This window comes from Chrysemys picta, chromosome 2 (genome assembly GCF_011386835.1).
Source record: "Chrysemys picta bellii isolate R12L10 chromosome 2, ASM1138683v2, whole genome shotgun sequence".
Classification (NCBI taxonomy): Eukaryota; Metazoa; Chordata; order Testudines; family Emydidae; genus Chrysemys; species Chrysemys picta.
Window position 1 is genome coordinate 232,542,549 of NC_088792.1, and position 25,624 is coordinate 232,568,172.

Sequence of the window (25,624 nt, forward strand, 5' to 3'; positions counted from 1 at the left end):
ACATTTTGTCTTTGATGTAACCTTGATTGAGAGATTGGGGATCCAGAGACCTAGTTTGAGGTTGTGAAGCCAGGGAAACGGACATCTTGGTGTTCAGTTGGGGGAAAGGTAGAGGACTGAGGGCAATACATTGATCATAGCTTTCTTTTTCTGCTCATTCATGCATTGTATAGATCTTAAGACCAGAAGAGACCATTATAGTTTTCTAGACTATAACATATGGTCAGTTCATAACTATTCTGTCATGGATTTGAAATCACTGATAGTAAGAAAATTCCATTGTAAAATTCTAAACTATTTCACACTTAGATAACCTTTTTATGAACAAAACCATTCAAGGGAAGCTATGAAATACATTTCATACATATTTCATCCAAGAGTATTTATCAATTAAATCCATGCATAGGCAGTCTAAAAAAAATTAGATCCTATTAAGAGGTGGAAAAGACTTACTAGAGCATTGAAACAACCTCCAATGGAGGAAGTAAGAATTACAGCTGCTGCTATATTTGATCTTAGGGGGAAACAAATAATTACTCAGAATTTTTAAAGAGTACTACATTTTTAAATAGTATTAAAAAATAGAGCTGTGTTTTTTAATGTGTGTTTATATCGAATAGATACAAAAACTCCTCTGGTGCAATCCTGTAAATATCTATAATGATGGCCACACTCTTCTACTGTCATAGGAACCATTTAGAAGTTAACCTTGAGATGTAAATGCAAATGATTTTGGCTCTTGTAAACCCCTCTCAGTAGGGATTTCTATGAAAGTGTCCACACAATTGTAATGTTTTAGAAGACAAGGAAATATGGACAGGCTTTTTGTCTTTCAGATATAACTTACTGTAACTGGATCGGTCAAAGTAAGGTAAATATATAGAAGAGATGATTTTCTTATTGGACATAGGATCATTAGCTCATCTCATGACACATAAAACTGGAATGAGCTGTCCCAGTGCTGTGATTCATAATCAGTATTTGAAAACATAAGTGAATAAAGATGTGCTGCCGTTATTAAACTAAGCTGCAAGTGACTTCAGGCATTGAGCTTTTATTAGCAAAGTTGGCTATGGTTATATATAGCGTATTAAAGAATATTTGATTTAACTTCTTTTTTCTCTTTTACATTGCTGTAAACTGTATGGCTATTGTTTTTCTGGGACATATATGAAGTTCATTTCAGGAGTTGTTTTAGTTGTGTCCTGACCACAGCAGTGTCACAATATGATACTAGTCAGGTATTTAAGTTTCACTTTCAAGCTATTTCCTTCACCCTTCAACCACCATGAGAACACCTCAGAAAAAGAGCAGAGCAGCCATTATTTGATGGAAGGAAAAAATTTGGGTGGCTCTGCTGTGGGAGTGGGACTGAAGGATTCCAGGAGGAACTGCACCCAGCTCTCATTTTGCCAGAAGGATAGTTCCCAGTAAGAATACATCACTCTGAGGGAATCCCCAGGACTCTTAGAAACACATGGAGGACCACTGTTGGCGGAGAAGTTCAGGCATTACAAAACAAGCAGAAAATAACTTTAATGTTAATGCAGTGTATGAAGTATGCAAGGATTCAAGAGTATGTATTAGTAGTAATCATAACATGTTCGAAGCTCTGTATAAGATTCTGCTAATCAATCCTCACAGTATTGTCCCCATGTTTCTGATAGAGATGTATTAAGGCCACAATTTTCACACACTGAATTAAACACTCAAATGCCTATCAAAGAACCTAACTGAAGTGGTCTGTTTCATTTTTTTGTTTTTAAGATGCTGAAGATGTTCAGCAGCTCTGAAAATCAGGCCGATTTTATTTAGGTACCTCACTATGCATTTAGATATTTAACATTAGGTACTAAAGCTTGTGAACATTTTGACTGAAGGGCCTGCCTACACACAGTTTGTACTGATTTAACTCTGTCAGTTTAGAAACAGATATTGTTAAATCAGTGCAAGACCCTAGTGTAGCTTCAGTTATATTGACATAAAGGGGATTATATTGATATAGATTGTTTCCATAAATTCACTTTGCCATTGACTGTGTCCAGAGCACTGCCAGTCCATAGCAGGGCAGCTCTCAGTCCTTTGGCCACGGTTTTAAGCAAATGGTACATGATTAAAAATTTACCATGGTAAGATGATTAAAATAAGGCAACCTGTGGCAGTGTAGTTGTGTGTCTCCTGAAAGAAGTGGGCTAAGAGTTTTAAATATCTTTCTTGATTATGGCATTTTAAGACTTATATGGTGTGTAAAGGAAGTAAAAGCCCAACTGCTTTCTAATATCCAAATGAGAAAACAGTGGAACCCTGTGCAAAAATCCAGGTGGAATCTTCCACTTGGATTCGGGGCTGTTGGCACTAGAACCAGACAGACATTGTGCAGACCAGTTGGAAGGAATTCTGCTTTCTCTAATTCCTTCTTCTTCACTATGATACTCACAACATGTGCAAAGCTTGTCTCAGCAATTCCCTTCCAGACCAAATTGCTTTCCCCCTCAAGGCTGGTATAAACAGCAAGGCAGAGGCATCCAGATGAGAACGTCCATGCTCACACTCTGTCTACCCCAAGGGTCTTCCCCTCCCTTCTCCAACAGGCTGTATATGACCTATTCTGCACATGTTTGGCATACTATGGTATGCCAAACATGGTATGGTCTATTAGAGCATGACTGGGGATGTAATACACTTGCTTTTTCCTCTGTCCTTGCACATAAAACATGTGGAGACAGCAATGTTTGTGTCCTGTGACTGCAGGATTTTGAGTGGACACACTGAAGGATGCGGGTCATGACACTGGCCTCTGTTAAGGGAGTGAGTTAATAGTTTCATGCATTGACATAAATCAAATCAGAATTTGTCCCTTTTTCATGGAACCCTCTAATTGACCTGATCTCATCTCTTTCTCCCTCATCTACATTTTTTCCCTGATTCATGTTAGAAACTCCAAGTCACAGAACAAAGAAACAAAGTTTGTATTTTCAAAGAAAAAAGGGGGGAGGGAGGGTTGGTGAAAACAGCCCTGGCAGCTGTACTCTGTGGCTCAGTAAATTAAGGCTTTTTACTTGCTCTTTTCAAAGATGTGTTTAGTCTAGATTCCCTTGATTTATATATCTTTTTTGGCTGGGTTGTATTTTTTTATGCAGATTTCCAGTGATTTCATTCAAGTTCATGTTTGCCTAGGACGAGAGAATGTGAGTGAACTTAATCCTTACAATGTTTTCCTCCTCAAATCTTCATTTATAGAATTGTTTAGCCTTCAAAGGCATTGCCCGTTATGTGCTACAAAAAGAATCCGAAATAGACAGAGCTTGGAATTGCATTGGGAAATCATCTTTATTTTTCCTCTCACAGAAGTGGCAGTGCATTGAGGATTCTTCTGGCAAGCTTCGAATTCACAAGTGTAAGGGATCCAGCGACATGTTCACCATCAGAAAGAGAACGCGAAGCATACACTCCCAGGGATACAGCAATAAAGACAAAGAATGCATCTGTGCAGATGCTGATTACCAAACCAGCAGGACCCAGAGAAAAAATCAAAGACAGTTCATGAGAAACCCCAGTGCCCAAAGTAGGTGATCTCAGAGCTCTAAGATACTCAGGAATGGGGGCAATGGGTTAATTGAGCGGTGTTTTACCAGCAAGGAGTTGTTTTCACCTGGATATATGATGAATGCACATGTAGTTCGTAGTCGGTACTTGAGTAATTACTGCTTTAAAAAAAAATCAAAAGCTACCAGAAGCTGTTATCACAATAATCAATGTTATTTAGGCCAGTTTGTAGCAATGATGATGTTTTGGTGCCACCTATTGTATGGGTTGGAGATAGAACCTGCAGAGTAAATTACACAATCTAGGTAATTATTGACAGGTTTCAGAGTAGCAGCCGTGTTAGTCTGTATCCGCAAAAAGAAGAACAGGAGTACTTGTGGCACCTTAGAGACTAACAAATTTATTAGAGCATAAGCTTTCGTGGACTACAGCCCACTTCTTCGGATGCATAAGTACTCCTGTTCTTCTTTTTAGGTAATTATTATAGACATAGTAGCCAGCGGAGCATTTTCTTTCATTACTAATATTCCGTTAACATGTTCGGATATTTGCAGTAAGCTTTTTTTTTGTTTTTTTGCATCTCAAACATTAAAGCATTCTGATTGCTGTCAAAGCGAAAGCCTACTCAGCTGAAGTTTTCAAGTGCCAGTAAAACAGCCTGCTTGTAACTTAATGAGTTAGAATCTAGTGCCCTCTAGTGGAGTGTGATGTAAAGGGAAACTGCCATCAAGTTTTAAAATACCAGTGCTTAATTTTCTGTGTTAAAGACAGAAAACATACCAACTTTAAAAAACAGGTGTAAATTAATATGAGAATATAGAGTGACAATACTGGATCAGATCAATTGTCCATCTAGCCCCGTATCCTGTCTTTTAACAATGGCAAATGCCAGATGCTTCAAAGGACATGAACAGAACATGGCAATTACCAAGTGGTCCCTGTCATCCAGTCCTATCTGGCAGTCAGAGGCTTAGGAACACCTGGAGCATGGAGTTGCATCTCTGACCATCTTGGCTAATAGCCATTGATGAACCTATCCTCCATGGACTTACCTAATTCTTTTTTTAATTTAGTTATAGTTTTGGCCTTCACAACACCCCCGGCAACAAGTTCCACAGGGCAACTGTGTGTTGTGTGAAGTAGTACTTCCTTTTGTTTGTTTTGAACCTTCTGTCTATTAATTTCATTGGGAGACCACTGGTTCTTGGTGTTATATGAAGGAATAAATAACACTTTCTCCACACCATTCACGATTTTATAGACCTCTATCATATCCCCCCTTAGTCATCTCTTGTCTAAGCTGAATCGTCCCCGGCTTTTTAATTTCTCCTCATATGGAAGGTGTTCCATACCCTTAATAATATTTTGTTGCCCTTCTCTGTACCTTTTCCAATTCTAATGTATCTTTTTTTAAGATGGAGTGACCAGAAATGCTTGCAGTATTCCAGGTGTGGGTGTACCATGAATTGAGACAGTGGCATTATGATATTTACTGTCTTCTTATCTATCCCTTTCCTATTGGTTCCTAACATCCAAAAGCTTTTTGGACTGCTACTGCACATTGAGTGGATGTTTTCAGAGAACTATCCACAATGACTCCAAGATCTCTTTCTTGAGCGGTAACAATTAATTTAGAACCCATCATTTTGTATGTATAGTTGGGAATTATGTTATCCAATGTGCATTATTTTACATTAATCAACACTGAATTTCATTGGTCATTTTGTTGCCCCATCACCCAGTTTTGTGAGATCCCTTTGTAACTCTTTTCAATCAGCTTTGGATTTAACTACCATATATACGCGTTCATTAAGCCGAATATTTTTGGCAAAAAAGTGACGCATCAAAGAGCGGGGGTTGGCTTATAAAAGGGTCTACACCAAAATTTGATGATTTTAAACTCTATGGAATCATTGAATTGAATATCTAATACATTGTCATTTTGTTTACCTGAAGCGTCTGCAAGCATGGAGCCCCTCAGCTCCCTGTGGCTGCGGTTCGCCGTTCCCAGCCAATGGGAGCTGCGGAAAGTAGCGCTCCACTTCCTGCAGCTCCCATTGGCTGGGAACAGCAAACCATGGACACTGGGAGCTGAGGGGCTCCGGGCCTGTGAATGCTCCAGGTAAACAAAACGTCCAGGCCCGCTAGCAGCTTACCCTAATGGGCCAGGAGCCAAAGTTTGCCAACCCCTGAAATATAGGGTCGGCTTCTGAAAGGATCATACAGTTTTTGCTATTTTTACCTATCCATCTTGGGGGGTCGGCTTATAAACGAACGGGCTAATGAACGAGTATATATGGTAATTTGAGTCATTTTGTATCATCTGCAAACTTTGCCACCTCACTGTTCACTCTTTTTTCCAGATCATTTATGAAAATGTTGAACACTGGTCCCAGTGCAGATCCCCAGGGGACACCGCTATTTCCTCTCTCCATTCTGAAAACCATTCATTCCTACCCTTTGTTTCCTGTCTTTTAACAAGTTACTGATCCATGGGAGGACCTTCCTTATTCTCATACTTACCTATGAGTGCTTAGTTTGCTTAAGAGCATTTGGTGAGGAACCTTGTCAAAAACTTTCTGAAAGTCCAAGTAGACTATCTCCACTGGATCACCCTTGCCTCCATGTTTGTTGACCCCCTCATAGAGTTATAATAAACTGGTGAGATATGATTTCCTTTTACAAAAGCCATGTAAAGGGCTTAACAAAAATATATATTCTGTTTCTTCACTGAATCAGCATTTTCAATCAAATGCTTAAACTTCTCATGTTTGGTGTGTTTTCTGTTCTAACACTTTTGCCAAGAGCAGCTGGGTTAAGTTAGCCTGAGTTAAGTACAGAGTGTATTCCACTGGGTCTAGACAGCATTGTGGGTTATGGAATTTACATGAAATTTCGTGTAAACATACAAACATTTTACAAAAATTACAAGAGGCTGCACGTATATATGATGTTGCAGAAAAATTATGATACTATATTATATTATTTCAGGTATAGCCTGTGATGATATAATTAAAGCCTGTAACATTCTTCAGAGGACAGAAGTTACGGCTGTGCATTCAGCCATAACTTAGGCATTTTCTGACTTCGGGGTCTCTAGTTGGTCAACCTAAGTGTTGCATTAACATAGTTTCTTGTGTTTAATAATGTTATACTCTAATGAACTCCATTAGAATTGACTCTTGCTGGCTAGAATCAGAATCATCTGTATGTCATAAGCAATCAGCTACTGGAGCATCTCCCGGAAAGCTCTGTTTTTGGAGCAGTAAGATCCAAATTCTGTCCCCACTATCAAAGTAAAGTTACAACTGGCCATAGTGACAGCTGTGAAGCCCTAGATGGCCATGGATTTGTTACAATACAAATCCTTGACTTTCCAGGCTATCTCTATAGCAATCGTTGTTGCAGTCCTTTCCTGCAGCTTACAGGTTGTCTTCCAATGCATGAAAATTATTTTGCCTCCTTTTTCACTTTATCCCCTCTTTTCTCACTAATAAACAAAGCTGGCAAGAGACTGGAAATGTGATTATTTCCAATTCAGACCTGAAGCTACCTCACATCTTCCCACAGAAAAACACCTGGGAGGGGCCAGGTCAGGGCAAAATCTCTCTGAGATCCAATTTGTGAAGTTTCCTTCAACCATCCTCTGTTGGGAGAACTTGGGGTGTAGGGAGTCAGAAGGGCACAGGTTTTGAAGTCGGTGCCATTTCCAATTTCTGAGAACCAGGAGCTTTTCTATAGAGACAGTCAAGCTAGGAGTTGTACTGCAGAGATTGCTTCTATTCTGCTGGTGCCCCTTCCATCAGGAGCTGTGCTGCCATTGGCCGCTCAGTAACAGCCATGAAGTGGACCCAGTGGAAGTATTGAGCTGTGAGCTTTATTGCCTCCCAGTATCTGTATGGAAATCTGTGAGCAGAGCAAGCTCTGGCACTACAGAAAGGAGCATTTCTTCATCCTCTGTCCCAACCTAACCTCTTTCTTCAAATCCCCTCTGAGTTCCATCCAAGCAGCATACAATCTGAAGGGCCTGGTGATCGTGGGGCACAGTGTAAGGGCAGCTCAGGCCCCAGTTTTTCAGACTACTTAGTAATAAGATTGAAATATTTTCCAAACTTTCCATATCAGTCATTTGATTAATAGAGAGCATGGGAGGAGTTTGTAGCCTTGCAAGGGTCTATTTCAGTTCACCCTGCAAATCTTTGCCTTATTCCTTCACTATAGACAATAGGTTTTTACATCAGAGAGACTTTGTAACTGGTTTTCTCTTCTGAAAGGTGTACGTCTTCACTGACTGAGTAGGACACTTTTTTAGAGCTGACAGCAGGTATCCACTGAAATAGTTCAGGAGGATTATGTCATTTGAAAGAAATGTTAAATGAGGCTCACTATCAATGCTTCCAAAAGATTCTTGCAGAGAGGTTCCGTGTAGTTGTCTCAGAGAAAGCTTGTGATATGATCTGCAGTATCTGTCACTCCATACCTTTTCAGAACTCTCCAGGAATCATTTCATCCTATGTTATACTACAAATTAACTGAGAACTTTTAATGACACCAGTCATTTTACATAGAGTGTTGCATATCAGACATGGATTTTGAGTGTTGAAATATTTTACCTATTCCATCTCATCCCATAACACACTAGCACTGGACTTTTAACAGATGTATAATTAAATGCCATCAGAGTTTTGTTACAAAAGATGGTGTCTCTTTCTCCCATTTCAAATGTGTTGTTATCTACTGAGTAATAGCAGTGTGCTCAGCACTTTTGAAATTTACAGGAAAAATTTCCCCCATTCCCATTGATCTTACAAACTTACTCATGTCTGAATTAATACATTGCTCAGTATGGGTGTGGTTGGGTGGGTTTTGGGAGGTCGGGGGTGAAATGCACCATGGTATGATGTAACATTATAGGTTTTATCAACATGAATGTGGGATAGCTACATTGCTCACAAATAGGAAAACAAGTGAGTTGTGGCGGTCATCCCAGGTCAGTCCAAATAAACTTTTATACCATCATGCATTCCATTTTGTCTAACAGTAAAAAACTAACCAAACAAAAACACCTTAACAATGTTTGAGAAGGTATTTAACATGTTATTTGGGACTTTTTTTTTAATATCTCCATCTTTAAAGCCAGATGTCTTAGTTATCATGAGTCCACCTGTACAGGACTTGCAGCAACCCATAAAAACTTTTGTATTTCTATACATTTCTATATTTAAAGTTGTGCCATTTCTAAGTCCGGAGTCTCAGGCCCTTGCAGGGGTAGAAATGAGTGCTGAATCCCCATGAGAGTGGAAAAATCTTGTCATTTCTAGCTCTGCAATGCAATAAAATATCAGAGAGCCATGATATGCTTATACCTTGAAAAGCCATCTCGGCTATGTAACTGAATCTTGTCCCTTTGATGTCTAACTTTGAAAGGAAAAAGGGCCGCCATCTCTTAAAGAAGTGATTTTTGGACCCCTGCACCCTGATTCTCAGAAGATCTGAGCTCCCACAGTTCCCATTGATTTCAGTTGCCAATTTGGTTGCTCAACATGTCTGAAAATCAGGCCCTGGATGTATAAAGTTGAGTACATAAAAGTTATGGCACCCAAAATAAGAGGCCACCTCTTCAAATTTGGTCCTTAATTTGCCAAAGATCATCAAGGAAGTCTTTGCAAAGCCAGAAATAGATCTGAGATCTCCAAGTTTGTGCCTTGTTACAAGTCCATCCTTCTTGCCCTTTGAAATTTGCTGCCTGTTTATGAAATCCATTTTTGTATATCTATAAGCATGAATATGTTTTCCTCTTCTGATGCAGAATATAAACCCCGATTTGTTCATACTCGCCAAACTCGGTCCTTGTCTGTGGAATTTGAAGGTGAAATATTTGACATAAACCTGGAGGAGGAGGAACTACAAGTGTCACAGTCCAAAAGTATTAGTAAGCGTCATGATACTGAAAATGAGGAGGATTCAGAAGACAGTAATGATGGTGGTGATGGTGAAGAAGAAGAAATGATAGCTGATGGCACCAATGCTGTTGGCCAACCTGATTCTGTCAGAGTGACACACAAGTATGAATGCTTTATATCGTTTTTCTTAAAGTAAATTTTCTCCCACATTTGAATTTTCTTCTTTATCCTTTTCTTTGTGCTTTTCAGTATTTTACAGTTTATATAACACAACACAATAATATAATAAAATAATGATTTTATAATTTTGCCCTCTCTTACACAGGTCAAGCCAGTGGGATGAGTTGTACCTCTGTAAGTGAGGGCAGAATTGGGCCTAGCGATTCCAACTTTCCTGGCTGTTTGTATTAATGTACAGACTTGGCACCAGACACTCAAATAAAACAAATTAAACCTATGTACAATTGAGTAGAGATGGACAGTAAATAGTTTTCCCATCCTGCAAGAGTTTTTGAGATTTTAAAAAATTTCCCATCTCAAATCAGAACAAAAAGTGAAAATCTCAAAAATTTTTGCAAACCAATAATCCAAAAAAAAAGGACCAGGTCAATCAAAGCATTTCATTTAGATAATTTCATAATAGTTCATTTCAATTTTGACAATCTATATTTTTTAACCTTTTTAATATAAATTAACTAACATTTCCAAACCAGAAAACGAAACATTTTTTCAAATCTGGAGATTCATCAGAACTGATTCTTTTCCACAAACAGTTTTGGGTTAAACAAATCAGTACTTTCCAATGAAAGAATGTTTTATCAGAAAATTTCCAACTAGCTCTATAATTGACAACTCACTTGCAATGACAGGGGTTAGAATAGGAGACTCTGTACACCTTTTCCATCTCTAACTCCTATGGGTCTATGACTTTCCATTTTCTTCTGGAGCAGAGGCATAAGAGAGTCAAATTGAAGCAGGGCAGGTGAAGGGTGTGTCCATAGAGTGTCAGAAATGCACAGTTATGGAAGTTGTGTGAGAACGTCAGTAAGGGAAACTTTGGGAAAACAGTATGCAGATGTTTATCTCTCAGTCTAATCTCGGTAAAAGAGACAAGGTGGGGGAGGTGAAATCTTTTATTGGACCAACTTTTGTTGGTGAGAGGGAAAAGCTTTCGACCTAAGCAGAGCTCTTCTTCAGGTCACCGGAAAAAGAGCTCTGTGTAGCTCAAAAACTTGTCTCTCTCACCAACGGAAGTTGGTCCAATAAAAGATATTACCTCACCCACTTTCTCTCTCTAACATCCTGGGACCAATACAGTTACAGCAACACTGGATATTCTCAGTTAAGTCAGTCTTGGCCTTCTCACTGTTGTTTTCTCTTGTTAGAACCGCTATCCTGAATAGCTGTCTTTAATCCATTTATTTCGTTCATAGTTACAGATACTTTAGCACATAACTGTTCACATTATTTACCACTGGAACTTTCTTCTGTCACACAGCAAATTGATGAGTCATTACTCATTGCTTTGGACAATCATGTCCCATTGTCTGCTCATAGATGGGGATTCATGGCAGTGTGCCAAGATCATGAGGAAAAAACCTACCTCTCTGCAGCTGGTGGCTGTACAAGCAATGGCAATTCTGGTTAAAGGGAGATTAAGAATTTGATGGAGTTTTATACTTTGGTTTTGTTTCTGATTGGACTGAGAATCCCCAACATGTTAATGTTATTGCATCTTAACATAGCAGGCACAGAGCCCATGCCAAGGGGGAGTTTTCTCCATGTTAGAGAGAAAACAAATGGAGGCAATGATTTGGGACTAAACCAACACACATCCCTGGCTGCCATTGTTGAGTCTAAATCAGGGGCAGCCAAATTACGGCACCCGAGCCACATGCGGCTCTTTCACAGTTAAAGTCCACTCACGGACCCCCCCTAAGCACCCCTCCCATTCCCCACCTACCAGACTGGGGGGGGGGGGAGCTAGGGGTTTCTGCCCATCAGGGAGGGGGGGGTCTAGAGACTTCAGCCCCATGGGAGGCACCTGCCGACGCTCGGGGCTTTAGCCCCTAGCCCCACGACCTTGACACTGGGGAGAAGCTCCAAGGTGCACCCAGCTCTTAAACGTCCGAAAACTATAGTCTGCTGCTCGGAGGGTCAGTAAGTTTGGCCACCACTGGTCTATTTTATTACTTACCAGAGGGCGGAGTACAACTGGAAAACTTTATGGGGAGGAGAGAACAGGAAGAGACGTTGGAAGAAGGGGAAGAGGTGGATGTGCACAAGGAAAGTTATTGATCTCTCTCCGCTGTTCTGTTAAATGATTCCCAATATATTTGCATTTATAGGTGTTTTATTCTTCCAAATGACACCATTCACTGTGAGAGGGAACTATACCAATCATCCAGAGCCTGGAAGGACCACAAGGCCTACATTGATAAGGAGGTTAGAGGGATTTCAAAATCTATTCTTAATAAAGATTCTGAACTCTGATGTCATCACAGTGTAACTCTGCATATAAATGTGCTTTGCAGATTGAAGCTCTCCAAGATAAAATTAAGAATTTAAGGGAAGTGAGAGGACACCTAAAAAGAAGAAAACCTGATGAATGTGATTGTAGCAAACAGAGGTAAGAAAAATTTACCTGCCGCTCTGTTTTCCTCCCTGATTTACTTTATGAACTCATGAGCTTTTATACAGTGGGAAAGATTTAACATTAATATCAAGAAATGGATTCAAGCTGCAGAGTTTGGCTCCAGAGCCTAAATTCCTCAAGATTTGGATCCAGGATTTTGCTTTAACCCATTCTACAGGTAGGAGCCATCATGAATGAATTAAGATCCAGATCTGTATTTTAGCATTAGGTGTGTTTGGATTCTGGTTATATATTTCGACTCATCTCTATTAATAATTTTGATATAGCATGTGCTCATGTAAGTCATTCCTGCTAGTGAAATAAAACAGACTGTACATTCAACTAAAACAATAATAGTATCTATTTTTAAGTGCAGAACATAAAACAGATGGTGTAATATTTTTTTTGCTTTGACTGTAGAAAATGAATTAAGTTTTATCCAGTCATGAAAAGCTGATGTTTTTAATATTATCTGTAGCTATTACAACAAAGAGAAAGGGGTGAAGGCCCGAGAGAAACTGAAGAGCCACCTTCATCCATTCAAGTAAGTGTCGCTTTTCCCTTTGCTATCAGCTGGGCACTTGTTTTATTTTGCTTTTTAGTAACTGTGAAATATCAGTGATGAGCCACAGTCCAAAATGGCTGGTGGGTACCAGAAGGTGGAAACTTTTGACTAGCTGCCCAACTTGAACCCTCAGTAGCTCAGGACGGGCACTGGGAAATTAAAAACAATGGCACAAATCCCGATGAAATCAATCATCCTGGGGACTGACTGACTTGATGATCTTTAGTTGGGTACTATTACCTTTACTTCCTGTACTTGATACAGCATCTATCCGATTTACTTGTGATGAGCGCATCTTCTCACAATGTTAAGAGATAGAGGGGGGAGAGAGAGAAAGAGAGAAAAAGACCACCCTTAATTAGACTCCCTCTCTGGTACATAGTTTCAAGCATTCAGCCTTTTAAAAACTCAAATAAACATAATTGTTAAAGCTCTTATGAAACAAATAGAAATTAGTCTATGTGAACTACTAATTGCTTCCCCTCTGAACAGAGAAGCAGCACAGGAGGTGGACAGCAAACTTCAGCTATTCAAAGAGAACCGCAGGAGAAAGAAGGAGAGAAAGGGAAAGAGGCGCCAGAAGAAAGGAGATGAATGCAGCCTTCCTGGACTTACGTGCTTTACCCATGATAATAACCACTGGCAGACAGCACCATTCTGGAACTGTGAGTATTCCTTATCTCCACATGCAGATTTTAACGAGGTTCATCCTCCTGTCTCATGTGATAATTTCCAGATAGGACAGTCAACGAAGGCATTATTTTGGAAAGCAGGCACTTATCTTCCTGACACAAAATGCACACAAATAAGTAATTGCCGTGTAAAGAAATTAATGAAGTGCTGCACTTGTAGTTATTATTTATTTATACTTCAATATAAATACCTAGAGGCCTCCATTAAGATAGTAGAAACACAAAACACAAAAAAGACATGTTCCTGTGCTTATTTATTACCATCTAATTTGATTTTGTTCCTCTTCTTGTAGCTCAAGATGTCTAAATATTTCAGAGGACTTCTAATTATGCTGTTTTATTATCCTGAAAAGAGAAATAAAAGTTCCATTATTTCCTGTCTAGCTTCTAGAGGAGTGCAGAATAGCACCCTGTGGGTGGAATTTTCTGTGAAACTTGTATCCCATATGTTCAATGAGGTTAAGATTACTTTTAGAACATCGGTGCAAATTTTACCCTGACTTATATTCTAAACAACTCCATTGAATCTCAATCTGCATGAGCAACTGAGGACAAGAACTTTTTTTTTAAAGGCTTACAGCCTATTCACCCCAGAGAAGTCAGATTTACATCATGTGTCAGGCTGGGCAGAATTTTGCCTGTTATCCACAGGATTTCATGTCTCCTGTTATTTAAAACGCAGATGTGTTTTCATATATGTTTTTGTATTTAAATAATTTAGGAAATATTTGTGTTTCTGAATAGAATTTAATGGTTTAATTTTAAAACTAAAGAACTTTTCAGAAAAATAAAGTGATTAAAATCAATAAAAGTTTTACTAACAGAAAAGCAATGTTTATTATTTTATATCTAAAGCTAATCATTTTCTCCCAATTACAGTGGGGTCTTTCTGTGCTTGCACAAGTTCAAACAACAACACCTACTGGTGTTTGCGAACAATTAATGAGACACACAATTTTCTCTTCTGTGAGTTTGCAACCGGATTCTTGGAATATTTTGATATGAACACTGATCCCTATCAGGTAAACCCATTTCTGTTACAAACTCTTCAGCACTAATATTTTGTGTGTTTGCACTCTTGTTAACAAATATTTCTTTTTTTCTGATGCCCAGCTGACAAATACAGTACACACAGTGGAAAGAGGCATTTTGAATCAATTACATATACAGCTAATGGAATTGAGAAGTTGTCAAGGTTACAAGCAGTGCAATCCACGACCTAAGGGACTTGAAACAGGTAAAAAAGAAAAAATCTGAAAGAAAGCACTATTCATGTATGTTTTTATTAGGGTGTCTTTTGTTTTCTTAATTACTAAGTGGATCAGTTACATCTCTCTCTCTCTCTCTCTCTCTCTCTCTCTCTCTCTCTCTCTCTCTCTCTCTCTCTCTCTCTCTCTCTGAAAACCTTGCAGTTAATTGTGCATACAGCATTATTAGTGCATTGCAGATATGTTTCACTGCAGATATGTTGGGTTACTATACATGGACATTACAAAGTATTGGGCAGGAAGGTGACCAAGCCATTACACTAAAAAATAATAGAAGAACATGCTAGTGCTGCTTAATTCCATTCTAGATAGCTTTGTAGGACTTTGTTTCCATTCTCTCCTGCAGGATTAATTTTGTTAGTCTTTGCTTCCCAATCGCATCCCCATCAAGGAGTGAGTAACTGCAAACTCTACATTGCAACCGAGAATGTATGTTGCAGACTTTTAATGGACAGATGTCCCCTCTGTTTTTAAGGAGAGCAAGATATGAGCAGTCCTTTACAAATTTTTCTGAATTAAAAAAAAATATTAAGTGATATTTATACTTCACTTATCTGGAATTTGTTGCATTTCATTTTGGGTGACATTAAAGTGTGCTTTTACAGGAATATTCTCTTCATATTTTATGCCATTGCTTCTTTATTTTTCTCTCTTTTTTCCATAAAAATTCTCTTAATTTATAATTTCTAATCTGATTTTTGTGGGACTTTTTTCAATTCTTTGAACACATCTTTCAGGAAACTTTTGTTGGACTGCAGCTCTGTCTATATTTAACACAATACATTTCTTTTTAGGATTAGATGCTGTGCATGGAAACTACATTGTGAATGGTTTTTACAAGTTCTAAGCACTAACAAAAGTTACTCTTGTATTTTCCTATATCAGGAAATAAAGATGGAGGAAGCTATGATCCACACAGGTATCCACACTTTTTTATTCTCCTCAGCAGCTTCTTTCCAAATAATTGCATGATCCAGTCCATTTCAACTAATGTCTGTATCCTGCTATGTTGCAAACAACATAGCTTTTGGTGCATGCATTTTCTAACAATATTCTCCACTGAACTTGGCCATTGGTTATTAGATCTGCCATTCTGCATTTAACTTAGCTCATTGTCATGGCAAGACTTCATGCAGCTCACTGTAATTAGTCCATGCCTGTATTTCTTATATGCTTATATTGGGAATCTATGTAAAAAGAACAAACTGTTTGTTTGTTTGTTTTTTAATTTAAGAAGACTATACAGTGGCTTTGTAAATGTAAAACAAATGTGTTTAAATATAACCTCTGATTTATATATACTCCAAGGGCCTGAGTAAGCACTCATTGAAGTCAATAGCTATATTCCCGCTAACTTCAATGGGCATTGGATGAGGCCCCTACTAGATGAAATAGGGGTGGGGTTGCTGTAGGTAAGCATACTGTATGCACACCACTCACTGCTGCGAGTGGGGAAAACAGATCCAGGGAGAGAGTAGAAAAAGGGACAGAGACATTGAGAAAGCTGAAATCATAACATCACTGTATTGGTATCTGCAGCACTGTACACTCTTCAGGTTAAGTGTAGAATTAATGGTAGAAAATGATCCAGGATATTTGGACTTGGTTCTGTTCTCATTTTCCATCAATTTTACACCTTTGCAGCTTCATTCACTTTGTTGGGATTACACAAAATTTACACCAGTTGTGAGGGCATAATTGGGCCTCAGGAGACTACAGTTGTATAAATTGTCCATTTTATGGGGAGAGCAAAGAGTGTGTGATTGTTAGCTCTGTGTATCAAACACAGCAGTCAGGAAACAATTAAAATAATCACATCTTGATGTTTTATAAATCTCTAATTTAAGCAGCTGTTTCCCTGTAGAGCCAAGTTTGTATTTTCCCCAATTGTGTAGTTTCATGACTGAGGATATGATGAGCTGTTCTGTGAAATCTCGTGTTATTTCACAGTTTTGAGCATCTCCTGCTAAAGCCTGATGGGAAACAGTTATTTACTACAAAGGGAGAATGAGATTCTTGGATTTTGTTGGTTTTATTTTTTTAAGTAAAACGATACTTTTTAATCTCTCATATGAAGACTTTCTTGCAAGCATTTTTTTTGCTACCTTTAACTTTATATCTAACAGAGATGGCATTTTTATGTTGTAGGGCTGCATATAATATGGCACCATATATCATATTACATCTTGTCATAAAGTCTAGTAGTGAAATCATTCTAGCCACTGACTCACCAGGTCATTTAAAATTATTCTATTGGGAAGAGTAATAGGTGTAGCACAATTAAAATAATACTGACCTGTAAAGCGCAGGTCCAGACAGAGTTTCCCAAAGGTCAAAGGTATTTGTGTCCAAAGTTTTGATTCAGACCCTGTGAATATGTGACATTTATAAAAGAAACCTTAACCATTTCTTAGTAATCTTTTAAAGGACTCTCTGAGAGGAATCTATTCTTCATGTACCAAAACTGTGCAGAATTAAAAAGGATGTAACTCCATGCTGTTGTGAGTCTCTTAAAATATTGCTTGGGTATTATGTGAGCCTGCTTAGTAGCTCAGCTTAGATGTATTGATATTTTAAATACTTTAGTTCAGAATTTAACACACAACTAAATGTGTTGATTTATGGCCAGTACAACCATATTAGCTGTGTTGTGGCTGCAGGCATATATGTCCGCACAGTTTGTTTAATGCCTATGTAGAGCATGAACACTGCATGCCCATTTCTACCCTTGGATGCATTCAGGAAGAACCTATTATAGGACCTCTATGCCACACATGTGCATTGAAGGGCAGATCTTGACTCTACATAAATAGCTGCCCAGAGTAACCATGAACTATACACATAGACTGAGACTTTCCAAGCTGCCTCGGGATTTTGATGCCCATTTGCCATTATTCTTAATGGGATGTGAGTATCCAAATTCCTTAGGAAGCGTCAAGGAATCTCAGCCATGAATAACAGTTTGAGTAAAGTTTTAGAAGAGAATCCCAAAATGTGTGCTTATGTATGTAGCCTTAGCAGCATTTTTCTACATTGGGTCTTATCCTGTTTATCTGATAAAATGCAAAATACTTTAAAAACAAAAGCACTTCCATATTAATCAGATACAATTTTTCCCTATTTTCCTTCTCTGTGTTTATTTTTAACAAGATTTGATTTATTGCAGGGGGAAACATTTTTCTGTTTTTCCTGTACACTTTTATCTCAATTTATGAAACCTCTCAAGTTCATTCTTGAGTTGTGGGTTACAGCATCTGAAATAACTCACCCAATCAGCATGCAGTCAATTCTAGGAAATGAGAATATTGTCTTCCCTATTGGTTAACTGTGGTATAAGTTATTCTGTTTTTCTTATATATTAAAAAAAGTTGCACTTCCTGGCTGCTGTTAAAGCCATTAAACAGCTTCTGCTGCCATCATGGCCCTGAAATGAGACTTGTTTGGCTAGTTGGCAATGGGATTTTCATTATATCAATTTGTTTCTCTATATATCACTCAGAATAGTATGGCATTTGGCAGTTAGATCCCTGACAAAATGACAGTTGTCCTACTATAACAGCATAGTAAAATTGTAATTATTGTAGTGTCTGTATTTAAGTTGATGCCTTGGAGAGTTTTAAGGGTAACTTTCATTAATGGTGCCTCCCTCTTATTACCTCATCTAACCTCTTTTCCCCACAAGAAAGTCCCCAGAATGTTCATGGGAAAATAGATCGCTGTGTCTACAATGTTGCAATTTTGTAGGCCTATAAGTGCTCAGTGAGCTTCTTATTGTTGGGTTTTGTTTCTTATCCTTTTTCAGAAATCCCCAAAAGGGGCACATTTAACCAGCAGGCTGATGTTCTCATAATCATATCTGTTAATACACTAACAAACCAAGAGAGTTTTTGCTGGCCTAGTTTCAGTAGCCGGTGAAGTGGGGTATAATGTGGGATATGAACTAAACTGATACACTGTATGGTGTGAGCTGGGAGAGTGAGGTACAGATTTGCTGTCAATGGATGTTTTTTGCCTTGAGCTACTCTAGAGATGAAATTCATGCCCCAAGCACAAAGTCCGGTTTCTAGGGTTTTGTCTGGAGGATTCTGAAGGGAATAGGAGGATGCATTTCCACTTACAGGTGGGAAGCGTGGCTATTGCCACACTGCACTATCCAAGTGGGGCATGCCACTTAGCAGTGAACCAGAACATTAGATAGAAGGGTCCCTGACTCGGCCTATCTTTATCTACAACTCCAGATTACATTTGCTTACAGGAAACAAACAGTGAGTTGAATTAAAATAAAAAAACAACAACCACCACCCCACCCCCAACACCTGCATTTACTCCTGGAATTAAAATATGTCCAAACTTGCCTAAGAGCATTCACAGTTGAGTGGTTTTCCTATTGAAAACATGTCTTCCTTACAGTTAATTGGTTCACAACGAAGATGGCAACTTCTGTGAAGTATGGTCACAGCCATTCACTGACATAGACCTTTGTGTGTGGGGGTGTTAATATAACTATTTATCCATCTATACAAAGATTTGATAGAAGAACACTGGCGTTTCCAAATACTTCCTTAGTTTGATGGCAGTTATGCCTATAAGATAAGGGACCAGATTCATGCCCCACTCAATTCTCTTTGTACCACTCAAGCAGTGCAAAGAGAGCAGAAACCTTCTTCAAATCTCTTGCTGAGGATGTCTGTCTTCCATCTCTCCTTCCCCTCAATGCCTAGTGCAGGAGGTGTGTCAGGTGTGTGGCCAGAATACAATGTGCTCCAACAATCCCCAGCTGGTGTATGATCCCTAGGGGACCGTAGCCATCAGGCATATTTTAAAGCAGCCCTCTGGATGCTTTAATCTGTACTCAGGGCCAGGAAAGGAAATAGGGAGCTCTGACAGGCTCCCTTAAGCCTCTTTGCTACTATGCTCAGTATAAGGTGGATGCAACAGAGAATCCGGTGTATAATTTTCAGGCACATTTTTCTTCCATGCCTTACCAACGGAGAATGACAGAGTTAAAATTTAACACTTGATTAATACTGTCAATAAATATAAATCTCCAGGGCACCCTGGGAGAGAGTTTGAACATCTTGGGCAAATCCTGCCTCTAGTGCACAGTCTGAATAACCAAGCTATGTGCCGCAGAAGGGGTTCGGTGATGGCCCTGGTTAAAAATATCCACATACTCTTGCCTGGGCTGTATGGTTACTACTTCAGCCCTGAGGATGATAGAATCCTTGCAGTTCCTATGGCTGGTGGATCCAGGTATATGAGCATTTACTGTCCTGTCTCTAGCTTACTAGATCTAATGCAAGGAGCTCCGTGGAGTTGGCCTCCATACCATCCATGGGTGTGGGTCACCAGGCATCCTGCTCCTGTCTGTGCAGCAGAATACAGGTCCCTCTATGGATGGAAGGAGGGAGGCAGGATTTGCCCCTTATAATAATAATAACCAATGAGTATGATCTGTAACATCAAAAACATTGGCATATTTTGCATTTAGAAAAGTTGCTGTATAATGCATTTGCTTTGTGCAGGGTTTTCCCTCAGAATTTGACCAAAACCCCTCAATAACCCCCCAGCATTTGTCTTTGAGCTTCTTCCAACCACCAAATGACAGTTTTTACTGAAATTGTTTTGAATGTTTTATATTATAAACAGGGCCAACGAGGCGGGGAGGGGGGGGAAGCCAGTACAAATTACCGGGGCCTGGTGGTCCGGAAGGGGCCCTGCTTCCCCCCACTCCTCTCGTCGGCCCTGTTTAGCCGGTCCATCCTTGCTGGGGGAGCCCGAAAAAAATTTTTCACCAGGGCCCGAACCCGTTCTCGGCGGCCCTGGTTATAAACAAACGTTCATGTCAGACTCAGCCAAGACTGGCTATCGCAATGTTTCTCAAGCAGGGCAGCTTAGCTAGATATTAATCCTTCCTCCGAATTTTGGCACTATTTATAGCATTGTATGTCGCAACTCCTGTTAGGCTTTAGGTTGAAGTTGAAATGTAATACTTATGTTCATGGGTAGGATCAGGTCAATCATTTTAGGATGGGGAAGTATTACAAGAATTGCTAATTTACACAGAGTTACCTTGTTGTGATCTTCAGAATATTTGACGTGTTTCTTTATGAAATTCAGGTTCTTGCCAGCCCATTGTCTACACCTTGGCTTTGGACATCATTGATTGTAACATTGCAGGAAAATGTGTTGAGTATCAGAACTTAGTTCCTGCATTCTGGAAAAAAAAAGTTGCTCTTGGAACTTTATTATAACAGCTTAGTTCTGTTTGTTCACCTGATCATTTTAATAGATGCTTTTAGTTCATCAGTGATGCTTGATAAGTAAAATGTTAAGCTGTGCCACATGCCTTTTTTTCTTTAAGAAATAAATTAGCTTTCTTCTTTGAATCCTTTATAATGTACTTTTTTGCAGGCAGAAAATCATTGTCACTTTATTTTGCTTTATACGGATGGCTCTCACATGACCATTCAATGTTTCTTTCATTGTGGTTGATTTCATTACATCTCTTTCAGAAAGAAGAATAACACAACTTTACTCTTCCCCTGCTCACTCACCAGAACCAGTAAACACAGCCAGTCCAGAGAGAGGGGATTTTCTGTTGTAAGGAATTTGCCAGTTGGTGGTAGGGCTACTAAATTGAAACATAGGACAATGGAGACAAATGAGCACTGGGGGTGGGAGTGTTAAAATAGGAGCTAGCACATCAATTTGTAAGGAAAGGATATATTTTTAGAAGATACTATTAGAAAAGTTAAAATATTTCCATTTTTATGTAGTTATGTTAAGTGAGGGAAGGCCAATGTATGTGTAAGATTCAAGCACTTCCCATTGCAGGAGTCAATGCCCAAACTCTCCTTGACTCCAATGGAGTAGGCTCAAGTCCCAAATTAGCAAACAAAGAACCTCATGAGCCAGACTTTCATCTCTTGACACTGCCACAGTGTGGTGGACTATGCTTCTTCTCACAAACTCTCAAAGCCAGCAGTAAAGCAAAGAGTAAAAGCTGTGAAGGAATAGGTAGCTATGTCCAGTCTCCTCTGGCCTATGTGAAACATGAGAATATGAGATCAGGCTGAAACTGGTTATGTTTTCCCAGTTTCTTATTCAGAAACCAAAGTTATTGAAAAATACATCCACGTAAGATGAAATGTTTAGAAATGTCATCAAATGAATGTGATTGAATGTGATAAAAATGTAAATTTCTAATTTGTTAATTTATTTATTAATTGAATAATCAAATAAGAAGCTGGGTTTTGACCGGCTGTCTCTGACAAAACATGTCCTCAGGTTACCCCAAATTACAAGTCCTTGTGATGACTACACTGTTCTGAAGGAGCAGGGACACGCCACTTACTGATCTGAAGCTTCATTCTTGAGTGATATGCTGTGAGTTGTGACATCCTGGCCAGACTTCCATTTTGTATATGGAGTTTGAATATACAGCTGGATTTTGACTGCTTGTATATGACATAATGTGCCTTGCGTCACCCCAACTGACACATCGCTGTGACTATTGTACTCTTTTGAAGAAGCTAGGACATTGCACTCTCTGACCCGAAGCTTCATTGTTGTGCAATATGCTGTGAAGTGTGACCCCACTTCTATATTGTGGATGGCATTCTAATAAGGAGCTGGATTTTGAGTGGCTGAATATGACAAATATGTCTCGAGTCACCCCAAGTAACAAGTCTCTGTGAACTTGTGTGACTCTGTGACTACTCTTCTAAAGTAGTCAGAATATGCCACCAGCTGACCTGAGGCTTTGTTCCTGCGAAATACATTGCCATGCATCTGCCCCCACTTTAGTATTGCATGGCAGGGTTTGAATAAGGAGCTGGGTTTTGACTTGCTGTATGTGACAAAATATGTTTCGGGTCCCTCCCAGATGACTTGACTTGTCCCCATGACCGTTAGACTGTTCCGAAGGAGCAGTCGCCAGTCTGAAGCTTTGTTCTTGAGCAATATGCTGTCACATGTCATATCGCTGGCACATGTCTACTTCCATATTGTATGTAGGGCTTGAATAAGGAGCTGGATATTTACTGGCTCTACGTGGCAAATGTTACCTAATCTATTGATCGTGTATTAATTTATATTGACTACTTAAGAATTCCCAGTTAACACACTGAGGTTTCGTAGGTTCTTGTCCCAAGATCAGGCCCAGGGTTATTAAAATTAAAGTTTAGTTGGGAACCCCAACATGCACAGTTGCAACACTCACAATTAGGAAAAACCTTTTGTTTTCAGTTAGCAAGTTACAAATACTCTAACCCAGCAAGGTAGATAGAGATAATACAGAATGTGCGTCTGAACATCCATATGCTCTCACCATCCCTTGCAAAAGGACCTGAAGCGTTAGTTATCCTCATCATCATCCTCACCATCACCAGTGCTTGTCATCCTGGCATCTCCTAAGAGTTACATCTCCCAAGGCACGCAGGCTGGGATACGACTTTTATAATGTGTTACTCTGACACCACTATACCTAATGCATATTCCATAGGAGTTTCAGCCCCTTTTCCTTATTTGTAGTTTCTCCTGCTACTAATGTTGGGGTGCCCTTCGCCCATAAATTATTAGGGCTTTTACCTCAAGCTTATTAACATATACGTCAATTAGTTACCATGGCACTCTTGTGGTCAGACATCTGCTGATGTTCCTAACTTAAAATATCCCAAACTGGTATAAACTACTATCTTGTGGTTACCCGTCAGCAGTTTAGTCAGTACAGCATTATATCTTGTGATATCTTATGATCTAGAGTTACTTCTTGTTAGCTGCTTATGCTAATGCCTTTGGGCCTTATGCCTTGTTTAGCTAAGCTATTGTCTTACAGGCCTCAGACCTGTATGCTTATTGCTTTACTGCCTTAACTTATGCCTGTACCTTGCCTAAACAAATATCTATTCCTATAACCTACACAAATATGTCTCAGGTCACACTGTTAAACTGTTCTGATGTAGCTGAGACATGGAACTCCCTGACTTTAAACTTTTTCTTTGGAAATAATTATGGTCCCCTTCCCCCATGAATACTTACACACCCTTTAGCAAGGTAACAGAAGCAGCAAATGGGACTTTTAGAGGATGTAGCAGCAATGGATCCTATGCTTGCAGTTAGAGGGACTAGGTGAGTGTTGTGTTCATTCTGTCTGTTGCTTGTTTATTCTCTTTGAAGGTTGTATGGCTGGGCTGTGCACAGGGCCACCTAGAGGATTCAGGAGGCCTGGGGTCTTCGGCGGTGGCTCCTGGCGGCGGGGGGCCCCTGCCACCGAATTGCCACCGAAGACCCGGCACTTCAGCAGCGGGTCCCAGGGCGGAAGGACCCCCGCTATGGGTCTTCAGGACACTTCAGCAGCGGGTCCTGGAGCGGAAGGACCCCCTGCCGCCGAATTGCCACTGAAGGCCCAGGCCCCCAGAACAAGTGAAGGACCCCGCTCCAAGGCCCCTGAAAAACTCTCGTGGGGGCCCCTGTGGGGCCCGGGGCAAATTGCCCCACTTGCCCCCATTTCTGGGCAACCCTGGCTGTGGATCTCTGAACTGCCCAAGTGAAACAGCTCTGTTTGTGTTCTGAGCGGGCCTTGTTACTGGGAAGCCAACTGTGCCCAAGTAGTGTCTTCATATTTTTGTTGTATAATGAGCAAAAGACACCATACTAATCATAACAAATGATTTATATCAGTAACAAATTTCAATACATTTACTCATTTTCCCTTTTCTTAATTCATCTAACGACAAACCAAAGTTCCTAAAGGCTTCTTAATTTGAGACTATCATATAATCTCTGTTAAAACATTGCAGCTGGATTTGCAAAAAGTTGGCTGAATATTGACTTTTGATAATTTGTACATGCATGATTGTATGTTTACTAACAAAGAACACACACAAGTTGGGGTAATGTATTTGTCAGACCAGAACTAAATATTCACCACTGGAAGTGGAATATCCTCATCTCTTCACAATGAAATAGCAGTCAAAGGGACATGTCAATTGGGGTGACCTAATATGTATTTTGTCACATCCCCAGTCAAAACCCAGCTTGTTATTCAAGGCCTATGTTCAATGTGGCAGTTGGGGGTGGGGGATGTGAAGAATCATATTGGGCAAGAACCAACAATTTGGTCCAGGGAGTTGGCATGTCCAGCTCCCTCAGAAAAATCTGATGGTCACAGAGCCATGCCACTTGTAGTGATCTGAAACTACTTTTGTCATATCCAACAAATCAAAACCCAGCTCCTTATTCAAGCCCTATGTACAACATGGAAATGCAGTGGGGGCGTGACATGATGCAGCATGTTGCACAGGAACAGAAGCTTGGGTCAGGTAGGGGCAATATCCCAACTACTTCAAAAGAGTACAACAGTCACGGGGACGTGTCAGTTGGGGTGAGCTGAGATTTATTTTGTCATGTACAGCCATTCAAAAATCACTTACTTATCAGAGCATCATCCACAATATGGAAGTGGGTCTGGGGACATGACATTCCACAGCAAATTGCACAAGAATAAAGCTTTGTGTTAGAGTGGCATGTCCCAACTCCTTCAGAACAATCTGGTCACAAGGGTGTCTCACTTGGGGTGACCTGAGACTTACTTTGTCATGTATAGCCAGTCAAAACCCAATTAATTAATTAATTAATTAATTAATAATTAAGTGCTTAGGCATTTAAATATTAACATATTAAATATATTAATTTGATGGAATTTCTAAAAATTGAATCTTATATTGATATATTTTAAAATAATTTTAGTCTCTGAATAAGGAACGGGGAACCATCCATAAGGAGCTGGCACCACAAATAACATACCAACTTTAGCCTTGTGAATAACAGAGAGGGCAAGTTAAAGTAGAAGAAATAAATTGACTAAGGGTCCATTAGCAGCATGGAGGATCCAGTGTGGATTAAAACAATTAAATAAAACTACTGGATTATATATGTTGTTGTAATGAACTTCTAAAATGTTATCTAGTCCATCCCACCCGCAGTGTGGTAGGATCAGAGTTTCTGTAAGC

The 25,624-nt window shown here is 39.5% G+C and overlaps 1 protein-coding gene across 6 annotated transcripts in view; it reads left to right on the top strand.

Annotated features, from left to right (window-relative positions):
* SULF1 (sulfatase 1) overlaps positions 1-25,624 on the top strand; it is a 168,905-nt gene that overhangs the window by 138,783 nt on the left and 4,498 nt on the right. For 4 of the 6 annotated variants that reach the window (XM_024102807.3, XM_065582118.1, XM_024102805.3 and 1 more), the window contains 8 exons: positions 3,349-3,565; positions 9,356-9,611; positions 11,798-11,894; positions 11,984-12,078; positions 12,563-12,628; positions 13,142-13,314; positions 14,221-14,363; positions 14,455-14,578. In XM_024102807.3, the coding sequence (XP_023958575.2) occupies positions 3,349-3,565; positions 9,356-9,611; positions 11,798-11,894; positions 11,984-12,078; positions 12,563-12,628; positions 13,142-13,314; positions 14,221-14,363; positions 14,455-14,578 (1,171 nt within the window). Of the gene's footprint in view, positions 1-3,348; positions 3,566-9,355; positions 9,612-11,797; positions 11,895-11,983; positions 12,079-12,562; positions 12,629-13,141; positions 13,315-14,220; positions 14,364-14,454; positions 14,579-15,494; positions 15,529-25,624 lie in introns of all 6 variants that reach the window. The other 2 variants (XM_065582119.1, XM_005309794.5) reach the window with 1 other exon arrangement.